This window comes from Ostrea edulis, chromosome 2, assembly GCF_947568905.1.
Source record: "Ostrea edulis chromosome 2, xbOstEdul1.1, whole genome shotgun sequence".
Classification (NCBI taxonomy): Eukaryota; Metazoa; Mollusca; class Bivalvia; order Ostreida; family Ostreidae; genus Ostrea; species Ostrea edulis.
The window spans coordinates 63,358,215-63,383,320 of NC_079165.1; the positions used below are offsets into that span (position 1 = coordinate 63,358,215).

The 25,106-nt window shown below is 34.9% G+C and overlaps 1 protein-coding gene across 1 annotated transcript in view; it reads left to right on the top strand.

The window, feature by feature from the left end:
- The first annotated feature begins 1,266 nt into the window (after positions 1-1,266).
- Positions 1,267-25,106, top strand: part of LOC130051471 (THAP domain-containing protein 2-like) — a 25,289-nt gene continuing 1,449 nt past the window's right edge. Inside the window, exon 1 of the mRNA XM_056153425.1 lies at positions 1,267-1,462. Within this exon, the coding sequence (XP_056009400.1) occupies positions 1,267-1,462 (196 nt within the window). The remainder of the gene's footprint in view (positions 1,463-25,106) is intronic.

Here is a 25,106-nt window from a genome sequence, read left to right on the forward strand (position 1 = left end):
AGGTATACATCTCGTGATCTATCACTCCTGGAACGGAAAACCTTAATAAAAATGGAGTAAAAACATTGTTCCGAAACTTCATTTGAAAAACAAAATAAGACGGAACCCTTTAACTACCATAATTTACGAGTTTTCCTTCAAAACTGATAAAGATTTCAAATTCAAATTAAAGCATTTTCTAATAACATTTTCATAAATAACCTGTACATATTCCGAAAGGAAAAATCTTGAAAATTTTAATCATACACTATGATGTGGTGTAACGGTTACCATGACAACGAAAATAGCCCACAAATCCCCAAAAATGTGTTTTTTCACCATTTATGTTTATCAGCCAGCATTTAAATAAATTTTAGGATTATTTGTATTCATATACATGTATAACATACATTTATGAAATTGAGGGTCATTTATTGTAAATATATGCATGTACATAAACATTGAAGTACAAGATGCGCATAAGTTACAGTGGACTACCTGTAATTATTTTTGAAATTTTCCTTAAAACTTGATGAAGAAAATTTAAAGCTGTATGACCCGATGTTCATGTATTATTTTTGTACATAATTACTTTAAAGCAGATTGATTACTTTATAAAGTTATTAACTTTCCCTTAATTACATGCTTGAAAACATCTGCATGTAAAAGAAATCAGTGAGAATATTATTTAAAAAGTAAATATGTTTGGTACATATATAAATCATCCCTGAATAGACGTCTATAAATAGACCCACGCGCGTCAGGGAAATCCAAACATGATGTATTAACTCATACGTAACTGTCTCGTTTTAAGGCTGAAAGAGCGTAAAACAACGAATTAATAAGAAGTATTTGATATTTTTATTTCTATCAAACATGTGGCACGGTACTGTTGTAACAAAATACACATCTTTAAACGGATAAGACCACCGATGATCTGAAAGTTTGAACTGGTCACGTGACTGTCACTTGAACTGGTAGTCTGGTCCCCCGCCCCCGCCACTCATTGATCATTCCCAATAACGAATAATCAATGAGTGGCGAGGGCGGGGACCAGACTATTGAACTGGCCAGCAGTCTGACGCGGTTATAGACGAGATTCACTTCCGTAGTAACCAGAGCGTGTCCGCCATGCTGTGGGGCAGAACGAGGTGCAGAGGATATGACGATATATGTAAACAAACAATACCTGCGCGCGCGTTTTACAGGTAAACAGCGCCATATTGGAAAGGTATTCGACATCCTGAGATCTTCAACGTTAAGAGAAAATAATATTATTATTATAACATGGTCAAGAGTTGTGTTGCTGTCAACTGCACAAACAGATGGGGCGCCGAACTGAATGGGGTTAAACTTGGGTTTTTCCGCATTCCAAATGCCAATAAATTTCCGGAAAAAAGGAAAGCATGGGTGTCAGCTATAAACAGAGATGGCTACGAACCAAAAAAAGATGATGTGATCTGCGGAGCTCATTTCCTAACCGGTAAATAAATATATTTTAATATATAACTAGTTCTAATTGTAACGGGGACCGTTACAGATGTTCCCCAAACCTCCCCCAATTAAAAAGTGATGTCCTTGTGAATCTATAGGAAAAAATCATTTTATTTTAGCCTTTAATTACATGTAGTACGTTCAATATGGTCATTTCAGTACCAAGAAATGAAAGAAAGCGTTGCACGTGCATACACGCGCACGCGTGTATGATTCCGAATTTTTGTTGATGTCGTTCAACAGGCATTTGTATCATATACCCACAGTATGAATTTCATAACGTTTCCACCAAATATAAGGAAGTTATAGCGATTTTAAAATCGTCCAATCAGAAATCAGCACACGTGCATGCACGTGCTGAGCAGTAATTCTAACCACAGCAATTTGTAAGGAGTACCGAGATACATCTAAACCCCTAATATGAATAGAATTTGATGAAAAACAAAAACGTTATCGTCCTTTAAAAATTGAACATCTAAAAAACGTTGCACGCGCATGCGCGTGTGCGTTGGCATTTTTTGTTACACCAACATATAGATACACATATTGTCTACATATGCTGTGAATATCATCTCATTCGCTTCATAAATAAGATAGTTACAAACGTTTTAGCATTATCCAATCAAAATGAAGCGCACGTGCATGCGCGTGCAAATTGGTAATTTTGACCATGTAAATCAGTTAAGGGTCTCAATATCTACCTATGATATGAATTTCAAGCCATTTCAATGAACAACAAAAAAGTTAGACTGATTCCAAAGTTAGCGTACAAATTTTGTAATGCGCGTGCACGTGCATGCGTGCGCGTGCTGGCAAAATAACTATTATTTTTCATATGTACAAATGATATACTATCATCCTATTTAGGTTTTATATCGCTTCCTTCAATATTCTGATTTTCCATTTTTTGTACCAAAATTGCAATGCACGTGCGCGCGCGTGCATACACGTGCAAACAAAATGACTATCACTATGCACATCTACAAACGCTATACTATCATCCTGGAAAGTTTCATATCGATCCCTTTTGTAGTTTCTGAGAACACTACCGGACAAAAAAGTACCGGAGAAAAAGAATAATAATAATAATAATAATAATAATAATAATAATAAGAAACAGAGTAAAAACAATATGTTCCCAAACTTTGTTTGGGGAACATAACTAGTTCTAATTGTAACGGGGACCGTTACATATGTTCCCCAAACATCCCCCAATTAAAAAGTGATGTCCTTGTGAATCTATAGCAAAAAATCATTTTATTTTAGCCTTTATTTACATGTAGTACGTTCAAAATGGTAATTTCAGTACCAAAAAATGAAAGAAAGCGTTGCACGCGCATACACGCGCACGCGTGTATGATTCCGAATTTTTGTTGATGTCGTTCAACAGGCATGTGTATCATAGACCCACAGTGTGAATTTCATAACGTTTCCACCAAATACAAGGAAGTTATAGCGATTTTAAAATCGTCCAATCAGAATTCAGCACACGTGCATGCACGTGCTGAGCAGTAATTCTAACCACAGCAATTTGTAAGGAGTACCAAGACACATCTAAACCATTAATATCAATAGAATTTGATGAAAAACAAAAACGTTATCGTCCTTTAAAAATTGAACATCTAAAAAACGTTGCACGCGCATGCGCGTGTGCGTTGGCATTTTTTGCTTCCCCAATATATAGATACACATATTGTCTACGTATGCTGTGAATATCATCTCATTCGCTTCATAAATAAGATAGTTACAAACGTTTTAGTATTATCCAATCAAAATGGAGCGCACGTGCATGCGCGTGCAAATTGGTAATTTTGACCATGTAGATCAGTTAAGGGTTTCAATATCTACCTATGATATGAATTTCAAACCATTTCAATGAACAACAAAAAAGTTAGACTGATTCCAAAGTTAGTGTACAAATTTTGTTATGCGCGTGCACGCGCATGCGTGCGCGTGCTGGCAAAATAACTATTATTTTTCATATGTACAAATGATATACTATCATCCTATTTAGGTTTTATATCGCTTCCTTCAATATTCTGATTTTCCATTTTTTGTACCAAAATTGCAATGCACGTGCGCGCGCGTGCATGCACGTGAAGACAAAATGACTATCACTATGCACATCTACAAACGCTATACTATCATCCTGGAAAGTTTCATATCGATCCCTTTTGTAGTTTCTGAGAACACTACCGGACAAAAAAGTACCGGAGAAAAAGAATAATAATAATAACTAGATACTCATTACTAGTAATGAGTAGGTCTTCTGTTAGACCACTTCCAGTAAAGAGCTTTCTATTCCTACGAAAACTATTTAAATGTATCAGAAAATGTGCCTTAACAATGAATGAGAAATGTATTATCGAATTTTTTACTCCTTTCTCGTAACTTCCGGTGACGACCGGAAGTACTATTCAGATGCGTTTTCCTATAAATGACATCGATTCTTTACTGTCTATATTTCCTGAAAATTTCACGTCTCTCTCTTAAAGAGTTCTCAACAAAAACAAGTAGACTAAAGAAAGAAAAAGTAGCAGGTTACTACCGACCGGAAGTCAATTTTGAAAAACAAAATTATCAAAACTCTAGAAGTTGATACTTTTATTAAGACATGTGAAAATCATATGAAAGACTTCAAATATAAACGAGATTTATGGGGACAAAGAGACGAAAAGTAAAAAGATATTTTATCAAGAAACCGGAAGTAGTCGTTTTGACCACCGACAGACTCAATATTATTTTGACACTTTGAAAGAGAGTTGATAAACTAGTATAGGTTTCAATTTAAAAGAAAAAGTTTGAAATTTGCGATTCTTTCCATCACTTCCGGTGACGACAGGAAGTGACAGTTGACATGTTCAACCCCCTACTGCACGCTTACAAACGGAGATTGATCATTCCTGAATATATGATGAACCTATATTTTACTTTTTCCAAGAAAAGTGCTGGACAAAATTCCTTTTGAGAAACAGAAAATCGGCCCTATTTTCCGACCGGAAGTGAATTTTGTAAAACAAAAATACCTATAGCAAGGTCATTTCATAAGACATTATTCCTGAAAATTTCAAGAAAATATATCCAGCCATCTCTGAGAAATCACTCGAAGAAATTGGAAAATCGACATTTTTTCAAATACTTCCGGTATAGACCGGAAGTGACGGACGAAAAAATTGAATGCATGTGTACAATGGACTAATGCTAGTTGATCAACTCTACAAGTTTCAAACGTCTATCAATATTCATTATTGAGAAACTGAAAAAACAAGATTTGAATATGTCCACCCCATATCTCACGACTGGAAGTGAATTTTACAAAAACATTTAAATATAATCTAGACAATCATAGTGTCTAAAATATACGTAAAATTCAAATCATTAACTTGTTTTATGACCGAGATTTATGGCACTGAAAAATGAGAGAATGAATAATCTCTCTTTGATATAACCGGAAGTTGGAGATTCAACTTTCGGTGGGGTCAATAGTTTTTGAGAATTAGAACGAGACCTAATACACCGATATAGATTTCAATTTCAAAGAAAATGTTTGAAATTTATGATTTATTAATCACTTCCGGTGACGACCGGAAGTGACGGCCGACATTCTTACCCCCCCTACTGCACCCCTACAAAGTGAGATCTATTAACTCTGAAATTTTGGTGACTCTATCTTTTACCGTTTCTGAGAGAAACGCTGGACAACGAAAACAGCTAATAAGCCGTATTTGCCGACCGGAAGTAAATTTTACAAAAATATTTGACGTTACTCTAGACATTTATAGTTACTATAACATATGTAAAACTCAACTCATTAACTAGTTTCATGACCGACATTTATGGCACTGAAAAATGAGATAATGAATAGTCTTTATTTGATATAACCGGAAGTTGAGGTGGGGTCAACATTTTTTGAGAATTAGAACGAGATATAGTAAACCGATATAGGTTTCAATTTGAAAGAAAAAAGTTTGAAATTCATGATTCCTTTAATCACTTCCGGTGACGACCGGAAGTGACGGCCGACATTCTAAACCCCCTACTGCACGCCTACGAAATGAGATATATTAACACTGAAAATTTGGTGACTCTATCTTTTACCGTTTCTGAGAAAAACGCTGGACAAGATATCTTGTAAAAAGACGAAAATTGGACATATCTTGCGACCGGAAGTGAATTTTGAAAAAATGAAAAAAATGCCTCGAGGTACCATCGTTGTCTATAACCTGTGAAAGTTTCAGGAAAATCCATCCTACGGTCTAGGAGACGAAAGGGGAAAAAAAAAAAAATAATAATAATAATAAACAGTAGAATCACTAGAAGGTCTTCCGTTAGAAACGGAAGACCTTAACTAGTACTAATTGTAACGGGGACCGTTACAGATGTTCCCCAAACATTCCCCCATTTAGTAAGTGGTGACATTTATTTCAGTACAAGTGGTTTTGACCATTGCAAACTGTGTAGCATGTGAATGTATAACTATCTTATAACGTTCAGTCCATTTCATACTAGTTCAAATCAGTTATAAAGATCTGAGAGTTTTGTGCACGTGCACGTACGTGCTTGCACGTGCATATAAATAATTCGAACATCTCGATACATTACAAGTCTTACCATATGAGTAGAAGAGAAGTTTCACAACTGTTCAATGAAAAACGAGAAATTAACGGCAACTCAAAACTACAAAGACCGAAATCAATGCACGTGCATACACGTGCGCGTGAGTACGACACAGCAATTTTGTTGATGCTAATCAATAGACATTTGAACAATATACTTACTATATGAATTTGATATCGATTGCTTCACTCATAAGAAAGTTATTGGGATTTCAAAATCGTCCAATCAGAATTAAGTGCACGTGCATGCGCATGCAGGGAAGTGATTTTGAGACTATTAATAAATTGAGAGGCCTAAAACATACCTGCAACCTACTTTTCAAACCTATTCATTGCAATCTCAAAATGTTATAGACCAATACTTAAATTTAGACGTCAAAAATTACTATGCAGGCGCATTCACGCGCACGCAATTTTGATCATGGAAAATTTGTTGACACCATTTCATAGACATTCATATCATAGATCCTCAGGGTAAATTTGAATTCATTTCAGTTTTTAATTCAATAGTTATGACCATTTTAGTACCCGAAAAATGAAAGAAAAGCTATGCACGTGCATACACGGGCACGTAAGTATGACTCGGCATCAATGTTGATGTCATTCAATAGACATTTGATAGATATACTTACAGTATAAATTTCATATTGTTTCCATCATTTATAAGAAAGTTATGGCGATTTGAAAATCGTCCAATCAGAATTTAGCACACGTGCATGCACGTGCCGGATGGTAATTATGACTATACACTTTTGTTAAGAATATCAAGATACATATACAATACAAGTTTGAAAAGATTTTGACAAAAAACAAAAAAGTTATGGTCATTGAAAGAATTGAACCTTCAAAAGACAATGCACGTGCGTGCTCATGCGCGTTTGCAATTTTTATTACATCGATCTGTAGATATTTGACATGTCTACCTATCCTGTCAATATCATTAAATTTCCTTAATTGGTATGAATGTTATAAACGGTTTTGTATTATCCAATCAAATTGAAGCACACGTGCATGCGCGTGCAGAATTGAAATTTTCACGATGCCAAACAGTTAAGGGCCCTATGATATACCTACGATATAAATACCAAACGATTTCATTGAAAAATAAAAAGGTTAGACTGATTCCAAAGTTGGTAAACAAAAAATCGAATGCACGTGCATGCACATGCATGCATTTTCAGACAAAATGACATTCGTTCCGCCCATCTACATATGCTATACTATCATCCTAAAAAGGTTTCACATTGATCCCTTGAGTAGTTTCTGAGAACACTCGTGGACAAAAAAGTCCCAAGAAGAAAGAAAGAATAATAATAATAATAACTAGTACTTATTGTAACGGGGACCGTTACAGATGTTCCCCAAACATTCCCCCATTTAGGAAGTGGTGTCATTTATTTCAGTACAAGTGGTTTTGACCATTGCAAACTGTGAAACATGTGAATATATAATTATCTTATAACGTTCAGTCCATTTCATGCTAATACAAATTAGTTATAAAGATCTTAGAGTTTTGTGCACGTGCACGTACGTGCATGCACGTGCATATACATAATTCGACCATCTTGATACATTAGAAGTCTTACTGTATGAGTACAAGAGAAGTTTCACAACTGTTCAATGAAAAACGAGAAATTAACGACAACTCAAAATTACAAAGACCGAAATCAATGCACGTGCATACACGTGCGTGTGAGTACCACACAACAATTTTGTTGATGCTAATCAATAGACATTTGAACAATATACTTACTATATGAATTTGGTATTGTTCGCTTCACTCTTAAGAAAGTTATTGGGATTTCAAAATCGTCCAATCAGAATTAAGCGCATGTGCATGCGCGTGCAGGGAAGTGATTTTGAGACTATTAATAAATTGACAGGCCCAAAACATACCTGCAACCTAATTTTCAAACCTATTCATTGCAATCTCAAAATGTTATAGACCAATACTCAAATTTAGACGTCAAAAATTACAATGCACGCGCATTCACGCGCACGCGATTTTGATAATGGAAAATTTGTTGACACCATTTCACAGACATTCATATCATAGATCCTCAGGGTAAATTTGAATTCATTTGAGTTTTTAATTCAATAGTTATGACCATTTTAGTACCCGAAAAATGAAAGAAAAGCTGTGCACGTGCATACACGGGCACGTGAGTATGACTCGGCATCAATGTTGATGTCATTCAATAGACATTTGATAAATATACTTACAGTATAAATTTCAAATTGTTTCCATCATTTATAAGAAAGTTATGGCGATTTGAAAATCGTCCAATCAGAATTTAGCACACGTGCATGCACGTGCCGGATGGTAATTATGACTATACACTTTTGTTAAAAATATCGAGATACATTTACAATACAAGTTTGAAAAGATTTGGACAAAAAACAAAAAAGTTATGGTTATTGAAAGAATTGAACCTTCAAAAGACAATGCACGTGCGTGCGCATGCGTGTTTGCAATTTTTATTACATTGATCTGTAGATATTTGACATGTCTACCTATCCTGTAAATATTATTAAATTTCCTTAATTGGTATGAATGTTATAAAGGGTTTTGTATTATCCAATCAAATTGAAGCACACGTGCATGCGCGTGCAAAATTGAAATTTTGACGATGCCAAACAGTTAAGGGTCCCATGTTATACCTACGATATAAATAGCAAACGATTTAATTGAAAAATAAAAAAGTTAGACTGATTCCAAAGTTTGTAAACAAAAAATCCAATGCACGTGCATGTACATGCATGCATTCTCATGCAAAATGACATTCGTTCCGCACATCTACATATGCTATACTATCATCCTAAAAAGGTTTCATATTGATCCCTTGAGTAGTTTCTGAGAACACTCGTGGACAAAAAAGTCCCAAGAAGAAAGAAAGAATAATAATAATAATAATAACTAGTACTTATTGTAACGGGGACCGTTACACATGTTCCCCAAACATTCCCCCATTTAGTAAGTGGTGACATTTATTTCAGTACACGTTGTTTTGACCATTGCAAACTGTGTAGCATGTGAATATATAACTATCTTATAACGTTCAGTCCATTTCAAACTAGTTCAAATCAGTTATAAACATCTGAGAGTTTTGTGCACGTGCACGTACGTGCATGCACGTGCTGATAAGTAATTTGACCATCTCGATACATTAGAAGTCTTACCATATGAGTACAAGAGAAGTTTCACAACAGTTCAATGAAAATCGAGAAATTAACAACAACTCAAAACTACAAAGACCGAGATCAATGCACGTGCATACACGTGCGCGTGAGTACCACAAAACAATTTTGTTGATGCTATTCAATAGACATTTGAACAATATACTTACTATATGAATTTGGTTTCGATTGCTTCACTCTTAAGAAAGTTATTGGGATTTCAAAATCGTCCAATCAGAATTAAGCTCACGTGCGTGCGCGTGCAGGGAAGTGATTTTGAGACTATTAATAAATTGAGAGGCTCAAAACATACCTGCAACCTAATTTTTAAACCTATTCATTGCAATCTCAAAATGTTATAGACCAATACTTAAATTTAGACGTCAAAAATTACAATGCACGCGCATTCACGCGCATGCGATTTTGATAATGGAAAATTTGTTGACACCATTTCACAGACATTCATATCATAGATCCTCAGGGTAAATTTGAATTCATTTGAGTTTTTAATTCAATAGTTATGACCATTTTAGTACCCGAAAAATGAAAGAAAAGCTATGCACGTGCATACACGGGCACGTGAGTATGACTCAGCATCAATGTTGATGTCATTCAATAGACATTTGATAGATATACTTACAGTATAAATTTCATATTGTTTCCATCATTTATAAGAAAGTTATGGCGATTTGAAAATCGTCCAATCACAATTTAGCACACGTGCATGCACGTGCCGGATGGTAATTATGACTATACACTTTTGTTCAGAATATCAAGATACATATACAATACAAGTTTGAAAAGATTTTGACAAAAAACAAAAAAGTTAGGGTCATTGAAAGAATTGAACCTTCAAAAGACAATGCACGTGCGTGCTCATGCGCGTTTGCAATTTTTATTAGATCGATCTGTAGATATTTGGCATGTCTACCTATCCTGTAAATATCATTAAATTTCCTTGATTGGCATGAATGATATAAACGGTTTTGTATTATCCAATCAAATTGAAGCACACGTGCATGCGCGTGCAGAATTGAAATTTTGACGATGCCAAACAGTTAAGGGTCCCTTGTTATACCTACGATATAAATATCAAACGATTTCATTGAAAAATAAAAAAGTTAGACTGATTCCAAAGTTGGTAAACAAAAAATCCAATGCACGTGCATGCACATGCATGCATTTTCAGACAAAATGACATTCGTTCCGCACATCTACATATGCTATACTATCATCCTAAAAAGGTTTCATATTGATCCCTTGAGTAGTTTCTGAGAACACTCGTGGACAAAAAAGTCCCAAGAAGAAAGAAAGAATAATAATAATAATAATAGTAAGGTCTTCCACAGGAGACGGAAGACCTTAATAACTAGTAATGAGTAGGTCTTCCGTTAGACCACTTCCGGTAAAGAGTTTTCTGTTCCTACAAAAACCATTCAAATATATCAGAAAATGTACTTTAACAATAAATGAGAAGTGTATTATCGAATTTTTTACTCATTTCTTGTAACTTCCGGTGACGACCGGAAGTACTATTCAGATGCGTTTTCCTATAAATGACAGCGACTCTTTACTATCTATATTTCCTGAAAATTTCACGTCTCTCTCTGAAAGAGTTCTCAACAAAAAGAAGTAGACTAAAGAAAGAAAAAGTAGTAGTTTACTACCGACCGGAAGTCAATTTTGAAAAACAAAATTATCAAAACTTTAGAAGTTGATACTTTTATTATGACATGTGAAAATCATATCAAAGACTTCAAATATAAGCGAGATTTATGGGGACAAAGAGATGAAAAGAAAAAGGTATTTTATCAAGAAACCGGAAGTAGTTGTTTTGACTACCGACGGAGTCAATATTCTTTTGACACTTTCAAAGAGATTTAATAAACTAGTATAGGTTTCAATTTAAAAGAAAAAGTTTGAAATTTGCGATTCTTTCCATCACTTCCGGTGACGACAGGAAGTGACGGTCGACATGTTCAACCCTCTACTGCACGCCTGCAAAGGGAGATTGATCATCCCTGAATAATTGATGAACCTATATTTTACCTTTTCCAAGAAAAATGCTCGACAAAATTCCTTTTGAGAAACAGAAAATCGGCCATATTATCCGACCGGAAGTGAATTTTGTAAAAACAAAAATAATTATAGCAAGGTCATTTCATAAGACATTATTCCTGAAAATTTTAAGAAAAGATGTCCAGCCATCTCTGAGAAATCACTCGAACAAATCGGAAAATCGACAATTTTTCAAATGCTTCCGGTATAGACCAGAAGTGACGGACAAAAAAATTGAATGTATGTGTACAATGGACTAATGTTAGTTGATCAACTCTACAAGTTTCAAGCGTCTATCTATCTTCATTATTGAGAAACTGAAAAAACAAGGTTTGAATATGTCCACCCCATATCTCACGACCGGAAGTGAGATTTACAAAAATATTTCAATTTACTTTAGACATTTATAGTGTCTATAACATATGTAAAATTCATATCAGTAACTTCTTTTATGACCGAGATTTATGGCACTGAAAAATGAGAGAATGCATAGTCTTTCTTTGATATAACCGGAAGTTGGAGATTCAACTTCCGGTGGGGTTAACATTTTTTTTTAATTAGAACGAGACCTAGTAAACCGATATAGGTTTCAATTTGAAAGAAAAAAGTTTGAAATTTATGATTCTTTAATCACTTCCGGTGTCGACCGGAAGTGACAGCCGACATTCTCAACCCCCTACTGCACGCCTACAAAGAGAGATCTATTAACTCTGAAAATTTGGTGACTTTATCTTTTACCGTTTCTGAGAAAAACGCTGGACAACGAAAACAGCTAATAAGCCGTATTTGCCGACCGGAAGTGAATTTTACAAAAATATTTGACGTTACTCTAGACATTTGTAGTGACTATAATATATGTAAAACTCAACTCATTAACTAGTTTCATGACCGAAATTTATGGCACTGAAAAATGAGAGAATGAGTGGGCTTTCTTTGATATAACCGGAAGTTGAAGATTCAACTTCCGGTGGGGTCAACATTTTTTGAGAATTAGAACGAGATATAATAAACCAAAGTAGGTTTCAATTTGAAAGAAAAAAGTTTGAAATTGATGATTTATTTGATCACTTCCGGTGACGACCGGAAGTGACGGCGACAAAAAATAATACGTGCATGCACCATAGAGAAAAAGATCTATCATCCCTGAAAGTTTCATTCGATTATCTTTAGTGGTTTTCAAGTTTACCCCCGGACAAAGTTTCTTTCAAAAACCGGAAAATCGGACGTATCTGACGAACGGAAGTGAATTTTGAAAAAATGAAAAAAAATGCCTCGAGGTACCATCGTTGTCTATAACCTGTGAAAGTTTCAGGAAAATCCATCAAGCGGTCTCGGAGACGAAAGGGGAAAAAAAAAAAAAATAATAATAATAAATAAACAGTAGAATCACTAGAAGGTCTTCCGTTGGAAACGGAAGACCTTAATAACTAGTACTTATTGTAACGGGGACCGTTACAGATGTTCCCCAAACATTCCCCCATTTAGCAAGTGGTGTCATTTATTTCAGTACAAGTTGTTTTGACCATTGCAAACTGTGAAACATGTGAATATATAACTATCTTATAACGTTCAGTCCATTTCATACTAGTTCAAATCAGTTATAAAGATCTGAGAGTTTTGTGCACGTGCACGTACGTGCATGCACGTGCATATGAATAATTCGACCATCTCAATACATTAGAAGTCTTACCATATGAGTACAACAGAAGTTTCACCACTGTTCAATGAAAAACGAGAAATTAACGGCAACTCAAAACTACAAAGACCGAAATCAATGCACGTGCATACACGTGCGCGTGAGTACCACACAACAATTTTGTTGATGCTAATCAATAGAGATTTCAACAATATACTTACTATATGAATTTGGTATCGATCGCTTCACTCTTAAGAAAGTTATTGGGATTTCAAAATCGTCCAATCAGAATTAAGTGCACGTGCATGCGCGTGCAGGGAAGTGATTTTGAGACTATTAATAAATTGACAGGCCCAAAACATACCTTCAACCTAATTTTCAAACCTATTCATTGCAATCTCAAAATGTTATAGACCAATACTCAAATTTAGACGTCAAAAATTACAATGCACGCGCATTCACGCGCACAGGATTTTGATAATGGAAAATTTGTTGACACCATTTCACAGACATTCATATCATAGATCCTCAGGGTAAATTTGAATTCATTTCAGTTTTTAATTCAATAGTTATGACCATTTTAGTACCCGAAAAATGAAAGAAAAGCTATGCACGTGCATACACGGGCACGTGAGTATGACTCAGCATCAATGTTGATGTCATTCAATAGACATTTGATAGATATACCTACAGTATAAATTTCATATTGTTTCCATCATTTATAAGAAAGTTATGGCCATTTGAAAATCGTCCAATCACAATTTAGCACACGTGCATGCACGTGCCGGATGGTAATTATGACTGTACACTTTTGTTAAGAATATCAAGATACATATACAATACAAGTTTGAAAAGATTTTGACAAAAAACAAAAAAGTTATGGTCATTGAAAGAATTGAACCTTCAAAAGACAATGCACGTGCGTGCGCATGCGCGTTTGCAATTTGTATTACATTGAGCTGTAGATATTTGGCATGTCTACCTATCCTGTCAATATCATTAAATTTCCATAATTGGTATGAATGTTATAAACGGTTTTGTATTATCCAATCAAATTGAAGCACACGTGCATGCGCGTGCAGAATTGAAATTTTGACGATGCCAAACAGTTAAGGGTCCCAAGTTATACCTACCATATTAATAGGAAACGATTTCATCGAAAAATAAAAAAGTTAGACTGATTCCAAAGTTTGTAAACAAAAAATCCAATGCACGTGCATGCACATGCATGCATTTTCAGACAAAATGACATTCGTTCCGCACATCTACATATGCTATACTATCATCCTAAAAAGGTTTCATATTGATCCCTTGAGTAGTTTCTGAGAACACTCGTGGACAAAAAAGTCCCAAGAAGAAAGAAAGAATAATAATAATAATAAATAATAACTAGTACTTATTGTAACGGGGACCGTTACAGATGTTCCCCAAACATTCCCCCATTTAGCAAGTGGTGTCATTTATTTCAGTACAAGTGGTTTTGACCTTTGCAAACTGTGAAACATGTGAATATATAACTATCTTATAACGTTCAGGCCATTTCATGCTAATACAAATCAGTTATAAAGATCTGAGAGTTTTGTGCACGTGCACGTACGTGCATATACATAATTCGACCATCTCGATACATTAGAAGTCTGACTATATGAGTATAAGAGAAAGTTCACAACTGTTCAATGAAAAACGAGAAATTAACGGCAACTCAAAACTACAAAGACCGAAATCAATGCACGTGCATACACGTGAGCGGGAGTACGACACAGCAATTTTGTTGATGCTAATCAATAGACATTTGAACAATATACTTACTATATGAATTTGGTAGTGATCGCTTCACTCTTAAGAAAGTTATTGGGATTTCAAAATCGTCCAATCAGAATTAAGCGCACGTGCATGCGCGTGCAGGGAAGTGATTTTGAGACTATTAATAAATTGAGAGGCTCAAAACATACCTGCAACCTAATTTTCAAACCTATTCATTGCAATCTCAAAATGTTATAGACCAATACTTAAATTTAGACGTCAAAAATTACAATGCACGCGCATTCACGCGCACGCGATTTTGTTAATGGAAAATTTGTTGACACCATTTCATAGGCATTCATATCATAGATCCTCAGGGTAAATTTGAATTCATTTCAGTTTTTAATTCAATAGTTATGACCATTTTAGTACCCGAAAAATGAAAGAAAAGCTATGCACGTGCATACACGGGCACGTGAGTATGACTCGGCATCAATGTTGATGTCATTCAATAGACATTTAATAGATATACTTACAGTATAAATTTCATATTGTTTCCATTATTTATAAGAAAGTTATGGCCATTTGAAAATCGTCCAATCACAATTTAGCACACGTGCATGCACGTGCCGGATGGTGATTATGACTGTACACTTTTGTTAAGAATATCAAGATACATATACAATACAAGTTTGAAAAGATTTTGACAAAAAACAAAAAAGTTATGGTCATTGAATGAATTGAATATTCAAATGTCAATGCACGTGCATGCGCATGCGCGTTTTCAATTTTTGAAACTTAGATTTGTAGATATTTATAATCTTTACCTATCCTGTAAATATCATCAAATTCTCTTAATTTTCATTAAAGTTATCAACGGTTTTGTATTATCCAATCAAATTGAAGCACACGTGCATGCGCGTGCAGAATTGAAATTTTGACGATGCCAAACGGTTAAGGGTCTCAAGTTATACCTGCAATATAAATATCAAACGATTTCATTGAAAAATAAAAAAGTTACACGCATTCCAAAATTTGTAAACAAAAAATCCAATGCACGTGCATGCACATGCATGCATTTTCAGATAAAATGACGTTCGTTCCGCACATCTACATAGAGTATTCTATCATCCTAAAAAGGTTTCATCTTGATCCCTTCAGTAGTTTCTGAGAACACTCGTGGACAAAAAAGGGTGACAAGAATAAAGAAAGAATAATAATAATAATAATAATAAGAAACAGAGTAAAACCAATATGTTCCCAAACTTTGTTTGGGGAACATAATAAGAAACAGAGTAAAACCAATATGTTCCCAAACTTCGTTTGGGGAACATAATAACTAGTTCTAATTGTAACGGAGACCGTTACATATGTTCCCCAAACCTCCCCCAATTAAAAAGTGATGTCCTTGTGAATCTATAGAAAAAATCATTTTATTTTAGCCTTTAATTACATGTAGTACGTTCAATATGGTCATTTCAGTACCAAAAAATGAAAGAAAGCGTTGCACGTGCATACACGCGCACGCGTGTATGATTCCGAATTTTTGTTGATGTCGTTCAACAGGCATTTGTATCATATACCCACAGTATGAATTTCATAACGTTTCCACCAAATATAAAGAAGTTATAACGATTTTAAAATCGTCCAATCAGAAATCAGCACACGTGCATGCACGTGCTGAGCAGTAATTCTCACCACAGCAATTTGTAAGGAGTACCAAGATACATCTAAACCCCTAATATGAATAGAATTTGATGAAAAACAAAAACGTTATCGTCCTTTAAAAATTGAATATTTAAAAAACGTTGCACGCGCATGCGCGTGTGTGTTGGCATTTTTTGTTACACCAACATATAGATACACATATTGTCTACGTATGCTGTGAATATCATCTCATTCGCTTCATAAATAAGATAGTTACAAACGTTTTAGCATTATCCAATCAAAATGAAGCGCACGTGCATGCGCGTGCAAATTGGTAATTTTGACCATGTAAATCAGTTAAGGGTCTCAATATCTACCTATGATATGAATTTCAAACCATTTCAATGAACAATAAAAAAGTTAGACTGATTCCAAAGTTAGCGTACAAATTTTGTAATGCGCGTGCACGTGCATGCGTGCGCGTGCTGGCAAAATAACTATTATTTTTCATATGTACAAATGATATACTATCATCCTATTTAGGTTTTATATCGCTTCCTTCAATATTCTGATTTTCCATTTTTTGTACCAAAATTGCAATGCACGTGCGCGCGCGTGCATGCACGTGCAAACAAAATGACTATCACTATGCACATCTACAAACGCTATACTATCATCCTGGAAAGTTTCATATCGATCCCTTTTGTAGTTTCTGAGAACACTACCGGACAAAAAAGTACCGGAGAAAAATAATAATAATAATAACTAGATGCGATCTCGTTGCGAGCAACGAGTGGGTCTTCCGCCCAATTTTAGATGTGATGAGATAAGAATTTGACTGAGATTTTCGTTCATAAATAATGATACAAATATATTATCTAGACGTACAATTTAGCTTCCGTAATGTTTTACAAATATTGATCATTTAAGTGTTATAAATTAAAGACTCTCTGCCCCTCTCGGCCACTAATTAAAGGGGTCAGCCTTTTTTCGAGAAAAAAGTTAATAATGTTATTTGCTGCGATACAAATTCTACTGATCAGGCGAGTCATGTCGCCCGGAGGCCTATTTTTTGATATCATTCTAAATATATCTCGCAAAACTGAACAAATTTTGATCTACATGTCTTATCAGAATTTTCTTGAGAAAAAAATTATTGATTGCGACATTTATCAGACTGTAAAGGCGAGTCATAAGGCCCGAGGGCCTTTTTCTTGATATCGTTTGAAAGATCTTGCAAAACTGAACAACTTTTGTTTTACATGTCTTATCAAAAGTTTCTCGAGAAAAAAGCTATTGATTGTGACACTAATCAAACTCTTCAGGCGAGCCATGAGGCCCTTTCGCCTTTTTCATGATGTTTTTCGAAAGATCTTGCAAAACTGAACAACTTTTGTTCTAGATGTCTTATTAAAAGTTTCTTGACAAAAATGTTATAGATTGCAACAATAACCCAACTGTTCAGGTGAGCCATGAGATCCGCAGGCCTATTTCTTAACATCGTTAGTTAACGCTTGCGAAACTGAACAACTTTTGTTCTACATGTCTTATCAAAAGTTTCTCGAGAAAAAAGTTATTGATTGTGAAACTAATCAAACTCTCCAGGCGAGCCATAAAGCCCGTTCGGCTTTTTCATGATGTTGTTCGAAAAATCTTGCAAAACTGAACAACTTTTGTTCTGGATGTCTTATTAAATGTTTTTTGACAAAAATGTTATAGACTGCAACAATAACCCAACTGTTCAGGTGAGCCACGAGACCCGCAGGCATATTTCTTCAGATCGTTAGTTAACGCTTGCGAAACTGAACAACTTTTGTTCTACATGTCTTGTCAAAAGTTTCTCGAGAAAAAAGTTATTAATGTTATTAATTGTGATACAAATTTGACTGTTCAGGCGAGCCATGATGCCTGGGGGCCTATTTTTTGATATCCTTAGATAGATCTTGCAAAATTGAACAACTTTTATTCTACATGATTTATCAAAAGTTTCGTGAGAAAAAAGTTAATCATTGTAACAGAAATTCAATGGTTCAGGCGAGCCATGAGGCCCATGGGCCCATTTCTTGATATGGCACGAAAGATCTCAATAAACTGTACAACTTTTGTTATATATGTCTAAACAAAATATTTACGAGTAAAAAGTTATGATTTAAAACGTGGAAAAAAATTGGCCACTTTTCTAAACTCCATTTTCGACCCCTACCGAGCTTCCATACTAGGCACTTCCGGAAATTTTGAAAACCCAGGTGCACAACTACAACATGTCGTCTAACATCACTGAAAATTTCAGCACTCTAGCTTTTATCGTTTTTGAGTTTTTGTCTGGACAAAATGGTCATCTGAAAATCGATAAAAGGGGGATAACTTCCAACCGGAAGTGATTTTGCAAAAATTGAAACGGCGGTACAAACTTCAAATGGCAACGCATCAATCCTGAAAATTTGAAGCAAATCGATCCAGCCATCTCCGAGAAATCTTCTGCACAAAAATCGGTAAGGAGAAAAAAAAAGAATAATAATAATAACTAGATTCGATCTCGTTGCGAGCAACGAGTGGGTCTTCCGTCCAAATTTAGATGTGATTAGATAAGAATTTGACTTACATTTTCGTTCATAAATAATGATACAAATATATTGTCTAGACGTACAATTTAGCTTTGGTAATGTTTTACAAATATTGATCATTTAAATGTTATAAATTAAAGACTCTCTCTACTTCTCGGCAACTAATTAAAGGGATCAGCTTTTTTTCGAGAAAAAAGTTAATAATCTTATTTACTGCGATACAGATTCGACTGATCAGGCGAGTCATGCCGCCCGGAGGCCTATTTTTTATATCATTCTAGATATATCTCGCAAAACTGAACAAATTTTGTTCTACATGTCCTATGGAAATTTTCTTAAGAAAAAAGTTATTGATTGCGACATTTATCAGACTGTTAAGGCGAGTCATAAGGCCCGTGGGCCTTTTTCTTGATATCGTTTGAAAGATCTTGCAAACCTGAACAACTTTTGGTCTACATGTTTTATCAAAAGTTTCTCCAGAAAAAAGCTATTGATTGTGACACTAATCGAACTCTTCAGGCGAGCCATGAGGCCCGTTCGCCTTTTTCATGATGTTGTTTGAAACATCTTGCAAAACTGAACAACTTTTGCTCTAGATGTCTCATTAAAAGTTTCTTGACTAAAATGTTATAGATTACAACAATAACCCAACTGTTCAGGTGAGCCATGAGACCCGCAGGCCTTATTCTTAATATCGTTAGTAACGCTTGCGAATCTGAACAACTTTTGTTCTACATGTCTTATCAAAAGTTTCTCGAGAAAAAAGTTATTAATGTTATTAATTGTGATACAAAGTCGAGTGTTCATGCGAGCCATGACGCCCGCAGGCCTAGTTTTTGATATCATTAGATAGATCTTGCAAAACTGAACAACTTTTATTCTACATGTTTTATCAAAGTTTCGTGAGGAAAAAGTTAATCATTGTAACAGAAATTCAATGGTTCAGGCGAGCCATGAGGCCCATGGGCCCATTTCTTGATACGGCACGAAAGATCTCAATAAACTGTACAACTTTTGTTATATATGTCTAAAAAAATATTTACGAGTATAACGTTATGCGACATTTATCACTGTTAAGGCGAGTCATAAGGCCCGTGGGCCTTTTTCTTGATATCGTTTGAAAGATCTTGCAAAACTGAACAACTTTTGTTCTACATGTCTTATCAAAAGATTCTCGAGAAAAAAGTTAGTAATTGTGACACTGATCAAACTGTTCAGGCGAGCCATGAGGCCCGTTGGCCTTTTTCATGATGTTGTTCGAAAGATCTTGCAAAACTGAACAACTTTTGTTCAAGATGTCTTATTAAAAGTTTCTTGACAAAAATGTTATAGATTGCAACAATAACCCAACTGTTCAGGTGAGCCATGAGACCCGCAGGCCTATTTATTAACATCGTTAGTTAACCCTTGCGAAACTGAACAACTTTTGTTCTACATGTCTTGTCAAAAGTTTCTCGAGAAAAAAGTTATTAATGTTATTAATTGTGATACAAATTCGACTGTTCAGGCGAGCCATGACGCCCTGAGGCCTAGTTTTTGATATCATTAGATAGATCTTGCAAACCTGAACAACTTTTATTCTACATGTCTTATCAAAAGTTTCGTGAGAAAAAAGTTAATCATTGTAACAGAAATTCAATGGTTCAGGCGAGCCATGAGGCCTATGGGCCCATTTCTTGATATGACACGAAAGATCTCAATAAACTGTACAACTTTTGTTATATATGTCTAAGCAAAATATTTACGAGTAAAAAGTTATGATTTAAAACGTGGAGAAAAATGAGACACTTTTTTAAACCCCATTTTCGACCCCTACCGAGCTTCCATACTAGGCACTTCCGGAAATTTTGAAAACCCAGGTGCACAACTACAACATGTCGTCTAACATCACTGAAAATTTCAGCACTCTAGCTTTTATCGTTTTTGAGTTTTTGTCTGGACAAAATGGTCATCTGAAAATCGATAAAAGGGGGATAACTTCCAACCGGAAGTGATTTTTCAAAAATTGAAACGGCGGTACAAACTTCAAATGGCAACGCATCAATCCTGAAAATTTGAAGCAAATTGATCCAGCCATCTCCGAGAAATCTTCTGCACAAAAATCGGTAAGGAGAAAAAAAAAAGAATAATAATAATAATAATAAGAAAAGTGAAAAATCAACAATAGAATAATAGAAGGGTCTTCCGCTGAAGACGGAAGACCCTAATAACTAGAAACTCATTACTAGTAATGAGTAGGTCTTCCGTTAGATCACTTCCGGTAAAGAGCTTTCTGTTCCTACGAAAACCATTTAAATATATCAGAAAATGTGCCTTAACAATGAATGAGAAATGTATTATCGAATTTTTTACTCATTTCTTGTAACTTCCGGTGATTACCGGAAGTACTTTTATGATGCGTTTTCCTATAAATGACAGCGACTCTTTACTGTCTATATTCCCTGAAAATTTCAAGTCTCTATCTGAAAGAGTTCTCAACAAAAAGAAGTAGACTAAAGAAAGAAAAAGTAGTAGGTTACTACCGACCGGAAGTCAATTTTGAAAAACAAAATGATCCAAACTCTAGAAGTTGATACTTTTATTATGACATGTGAAAATCATATGAAAGACTTCAAATATACGCGAGATTTATGGTGACAAAGAGATGAAAAGTAAAAATGTATTTTATCAAGAAACCGGAAGTAGTTGTTTTGACTACCAACGGAGTCAATATTCTTTTAACACTTTGAAAGAGACTTAATAAACTAGTATAGGTTTCAATTTAAAAGAAAAAGTTTGAAATTTGCGATTCTTTCCATCACTTCCGGTGACGACAGGAAGTGACGGTCGACATGTTCAACCCTCTACTGCACGACTGCAAACGGAGATTTATAATTCCTGAATAATTGATGAACCTATAGTTTACCTTTTCCAAGAAAAATGCTGGACAAAATTCCTTTTGAGAAACAGAAAATCGCCCATATCTTCCGACCGGAAGAGAATTTTGTAAAAACAAAAATAGTTATAGGAAGGTCCTTTCATAAGACATTATTCCTGAAAATTTCAAGAAAATCTATCCACCATCTCTGAGAAATCACTCGAAGAAATCGGAAAATCGATATTTTTCAAATACTTCCGGTATAGACCGGAAGTGACGGAGGAAAAAATTGAATGTATGTGTACAATGGACTAATGTTAGTTGATCAACTCTACAAGTTTCAAGCGTCTATCTATATTCATTATTGAGAAACTGAAAAAAACAAGATTTGAATATGTCCACCCCATATCTCACGACCGGAAGTGAATTTTACAAAAATATTTAAATTTACACTAGACATTTATAATGTCTATAACATATGTAAAATTCAAATCATTAACTTGTTTTATGACCGAGATTTATGGCACTGAAAAATGAGAGAATGAATAGTTTTTCTTTCATATAACCGGAAGTTGGAGATTCAACTTTCGGTGGGGTCAATAGTTTTTGAGAATTAGAACGAGACCTAATACACCGATATAGGTTTCAATTTGAAAGAAAAAAGTTTGAAATTTATGATTTATTAATCACTTCCGGTGACGACCGGAAGTGACGGCCGACATTCTTACCCCCCTACTGCACCCCTACAAAGTGAGATCTATTAACTCTGAAATTTTGGTGACTCTATCTTTTACCGTTTCTGAGAAAAACGCTGGACAACGAAAACAGCTCATAAGCCGTATTTGCCGACCGGAAGTGAATTTTACAAAAATATTTGACGTTACTCTAGACATTTATAGTGACTATAATATATGTAAAACTCAACTCATTAACTAGTTTCATGACCGAGATTTATGGCACTGAAAAATGAGAGAATGAATAGTCTTTCTTTGATATAACCGGAAGTTGGAGATTCAACTTCCGGTGGGGTCAGCATTTTTTGAGAATTAGAACGAGATATAGTAAACCAAAGTAGGTTTCAATTTGAAAGAAAAAGTTTGAAATTGATGATTTATTTGATCACTTCCGGTGACGACCGGAAGTGACGGCGACAAAAAATATTAGTGCATGCACCATAGAGAAAATAGATCTATCATCCCTGAAAGTTTCATTCGATTATCTTTAGTGGTTTTCAAGTTTACCCCCGGACAAAGTTTCTTTCAAAAACCGGAAAATCGGACGTATCTGACGAACGGAAGTGAATTTTGAAAAAATGAAAAAAACACCTCGAGGTACCATCGTTCCCTATAACCTGTGAAAGTTTCAGGAAAATCCATCCAACGGTCTCGGAGACGAAAGGGAAAAAAAAAAAAAAATAATAATAATAAACAGTAGAATCACTAGAAGGTCTTCCGTTGAAGACGGAAGACCTTAACTAGACACGATCTCGTTGCGAGCAACGAGTAGGTCTTCCGTCCGATTTGTTGATGCACTCGGAGTTAAAAAAAAAAAAGAAAAAGAAAAGACAAATGAGTCCCAATTTAGTTTCTGACTTTAAGACACTTTACATATAATCAATTTTTCATATCATAAGCTTCTGAAGCAAAGTTGCGGTGAAATTCGTTTGAAATTCGACTCTCCAGGCGAGCCATAAGGCCCGCGGGCCTATTTCTTGATGTCATTTGTTAGCCCTCTATAGACTCAACAACTTTAGTTCTATATGTCTTTACAAAATATTTACCTGTAAAAAGTTGAGATCGACCGATATCGACAAAAAATCGACTCTACAGGCGAGCCATTAGGACCATAGGCCTATTTCTTGATATCAATCGATAGATCTCGATAAACTGAACAACTTTTGTTCAATATGTCCTTACAAAATATTTACCAGTTACAAGTTTTTGAAATCGACTGATATCAACAAAAATCGACTCTACAGGCGAGCCATGAGGCCCACAGACCCATTTTTTGATATTGATCGATAGGTTATGACACATTAAACAACTTTTGTTCAATAATGCTTTTCAAAAAATATGTCGTTTTAAAGATATGAGGCGTCAAATATTTACGATTTTGGCCCTTAAAATCTCTAATTACGTAACATATGACCTACTTTTTGATTTGATAAGATCAAGCTCGTTGAGATGAACATTTCCGCTTCTACAACTTATTATAAAATATTAATAGTTTCTGAGATATTCTCAAAAACATTTGGACCCTTCTGAACCCCTAATTTAAAGGGCCAGCCCGTTTTGCTTGATATCGTAAGAAAGGCCTTGTCATTTTAAACATTTTTTGCTCAACAAGTATTTAGAAATTCTTTACCGTTCTCGAGTTATCTCTACAAGAAATATTTAGGGGCCAAACTGTAGCTCCCTAACGGGGCCACATAGGGAAAAAACGAAATGTACATATTGTTTAGATTATCATTCTGAACAACTTTTGTTCAATAATGCTTTTCAAAATATTTGTCGTTTTCAAGATATGAGGCGTCAATTATTTATGATTTTGGCCCTTAAAATCCCTTATTACGTAACATATGACCTACTTTTTGATTTGATAAGAATAAGCTCGTTTAGATGAACATTTCCGCTTCAATGACTTTTTACAAAATATTAATAGTTTCTGAGATATTCTCATAAACCTTTGGACCCTTCTGGGCCCCTAATTTAAAGGGTCAGCCCCTTTTGCTTGATATCGTAAGAAAGGTCATGACATTTCAAACATTTTTTGTTCAACAAGTATTTAGAAATTCTTTACCGTTCTCGAGTTATTTCTAGAAGTAATTTTTAGGGGCCAAACTGTAGCTCCCTAACGGGGCCACATAGGGTAAAAACGAAATATGCATATTGTTCAGATCATCATTCTGAACAACTTTTGTTCTTTATTGCTTTTCAAAATATTTGTCGTTTTCGAGATACAAGGGGTAAAAAATTTATGGTTTTGGCCCTTAAAATCCCTTATTACGTAACATATGACCTAAATTTTTATCTGAATAGATTTGGATTGTTGAGATGAACATTTTTTGTTCTTTGACTTATACCAAAATATTAACGATTTTTGAGATATTTGATGTAGACTTTGAGCCCTTCTAGATCCCTAATTTAAGGGGCTAGCCCCTAAATCTTGATATTTTCGAAAAGATCTCGTAAATGTGCACAACTTTTGTTCTACATGTCTTAACAAAATATTTGCAAGAAAAAAGATATTGGAGATCAAAGGTCAAAAATCGCCGAAATCGGCGAAACATTTTGGCATCCATTTTTTCAGGTCCAGGCGAGCGTTTAGGCAAATCG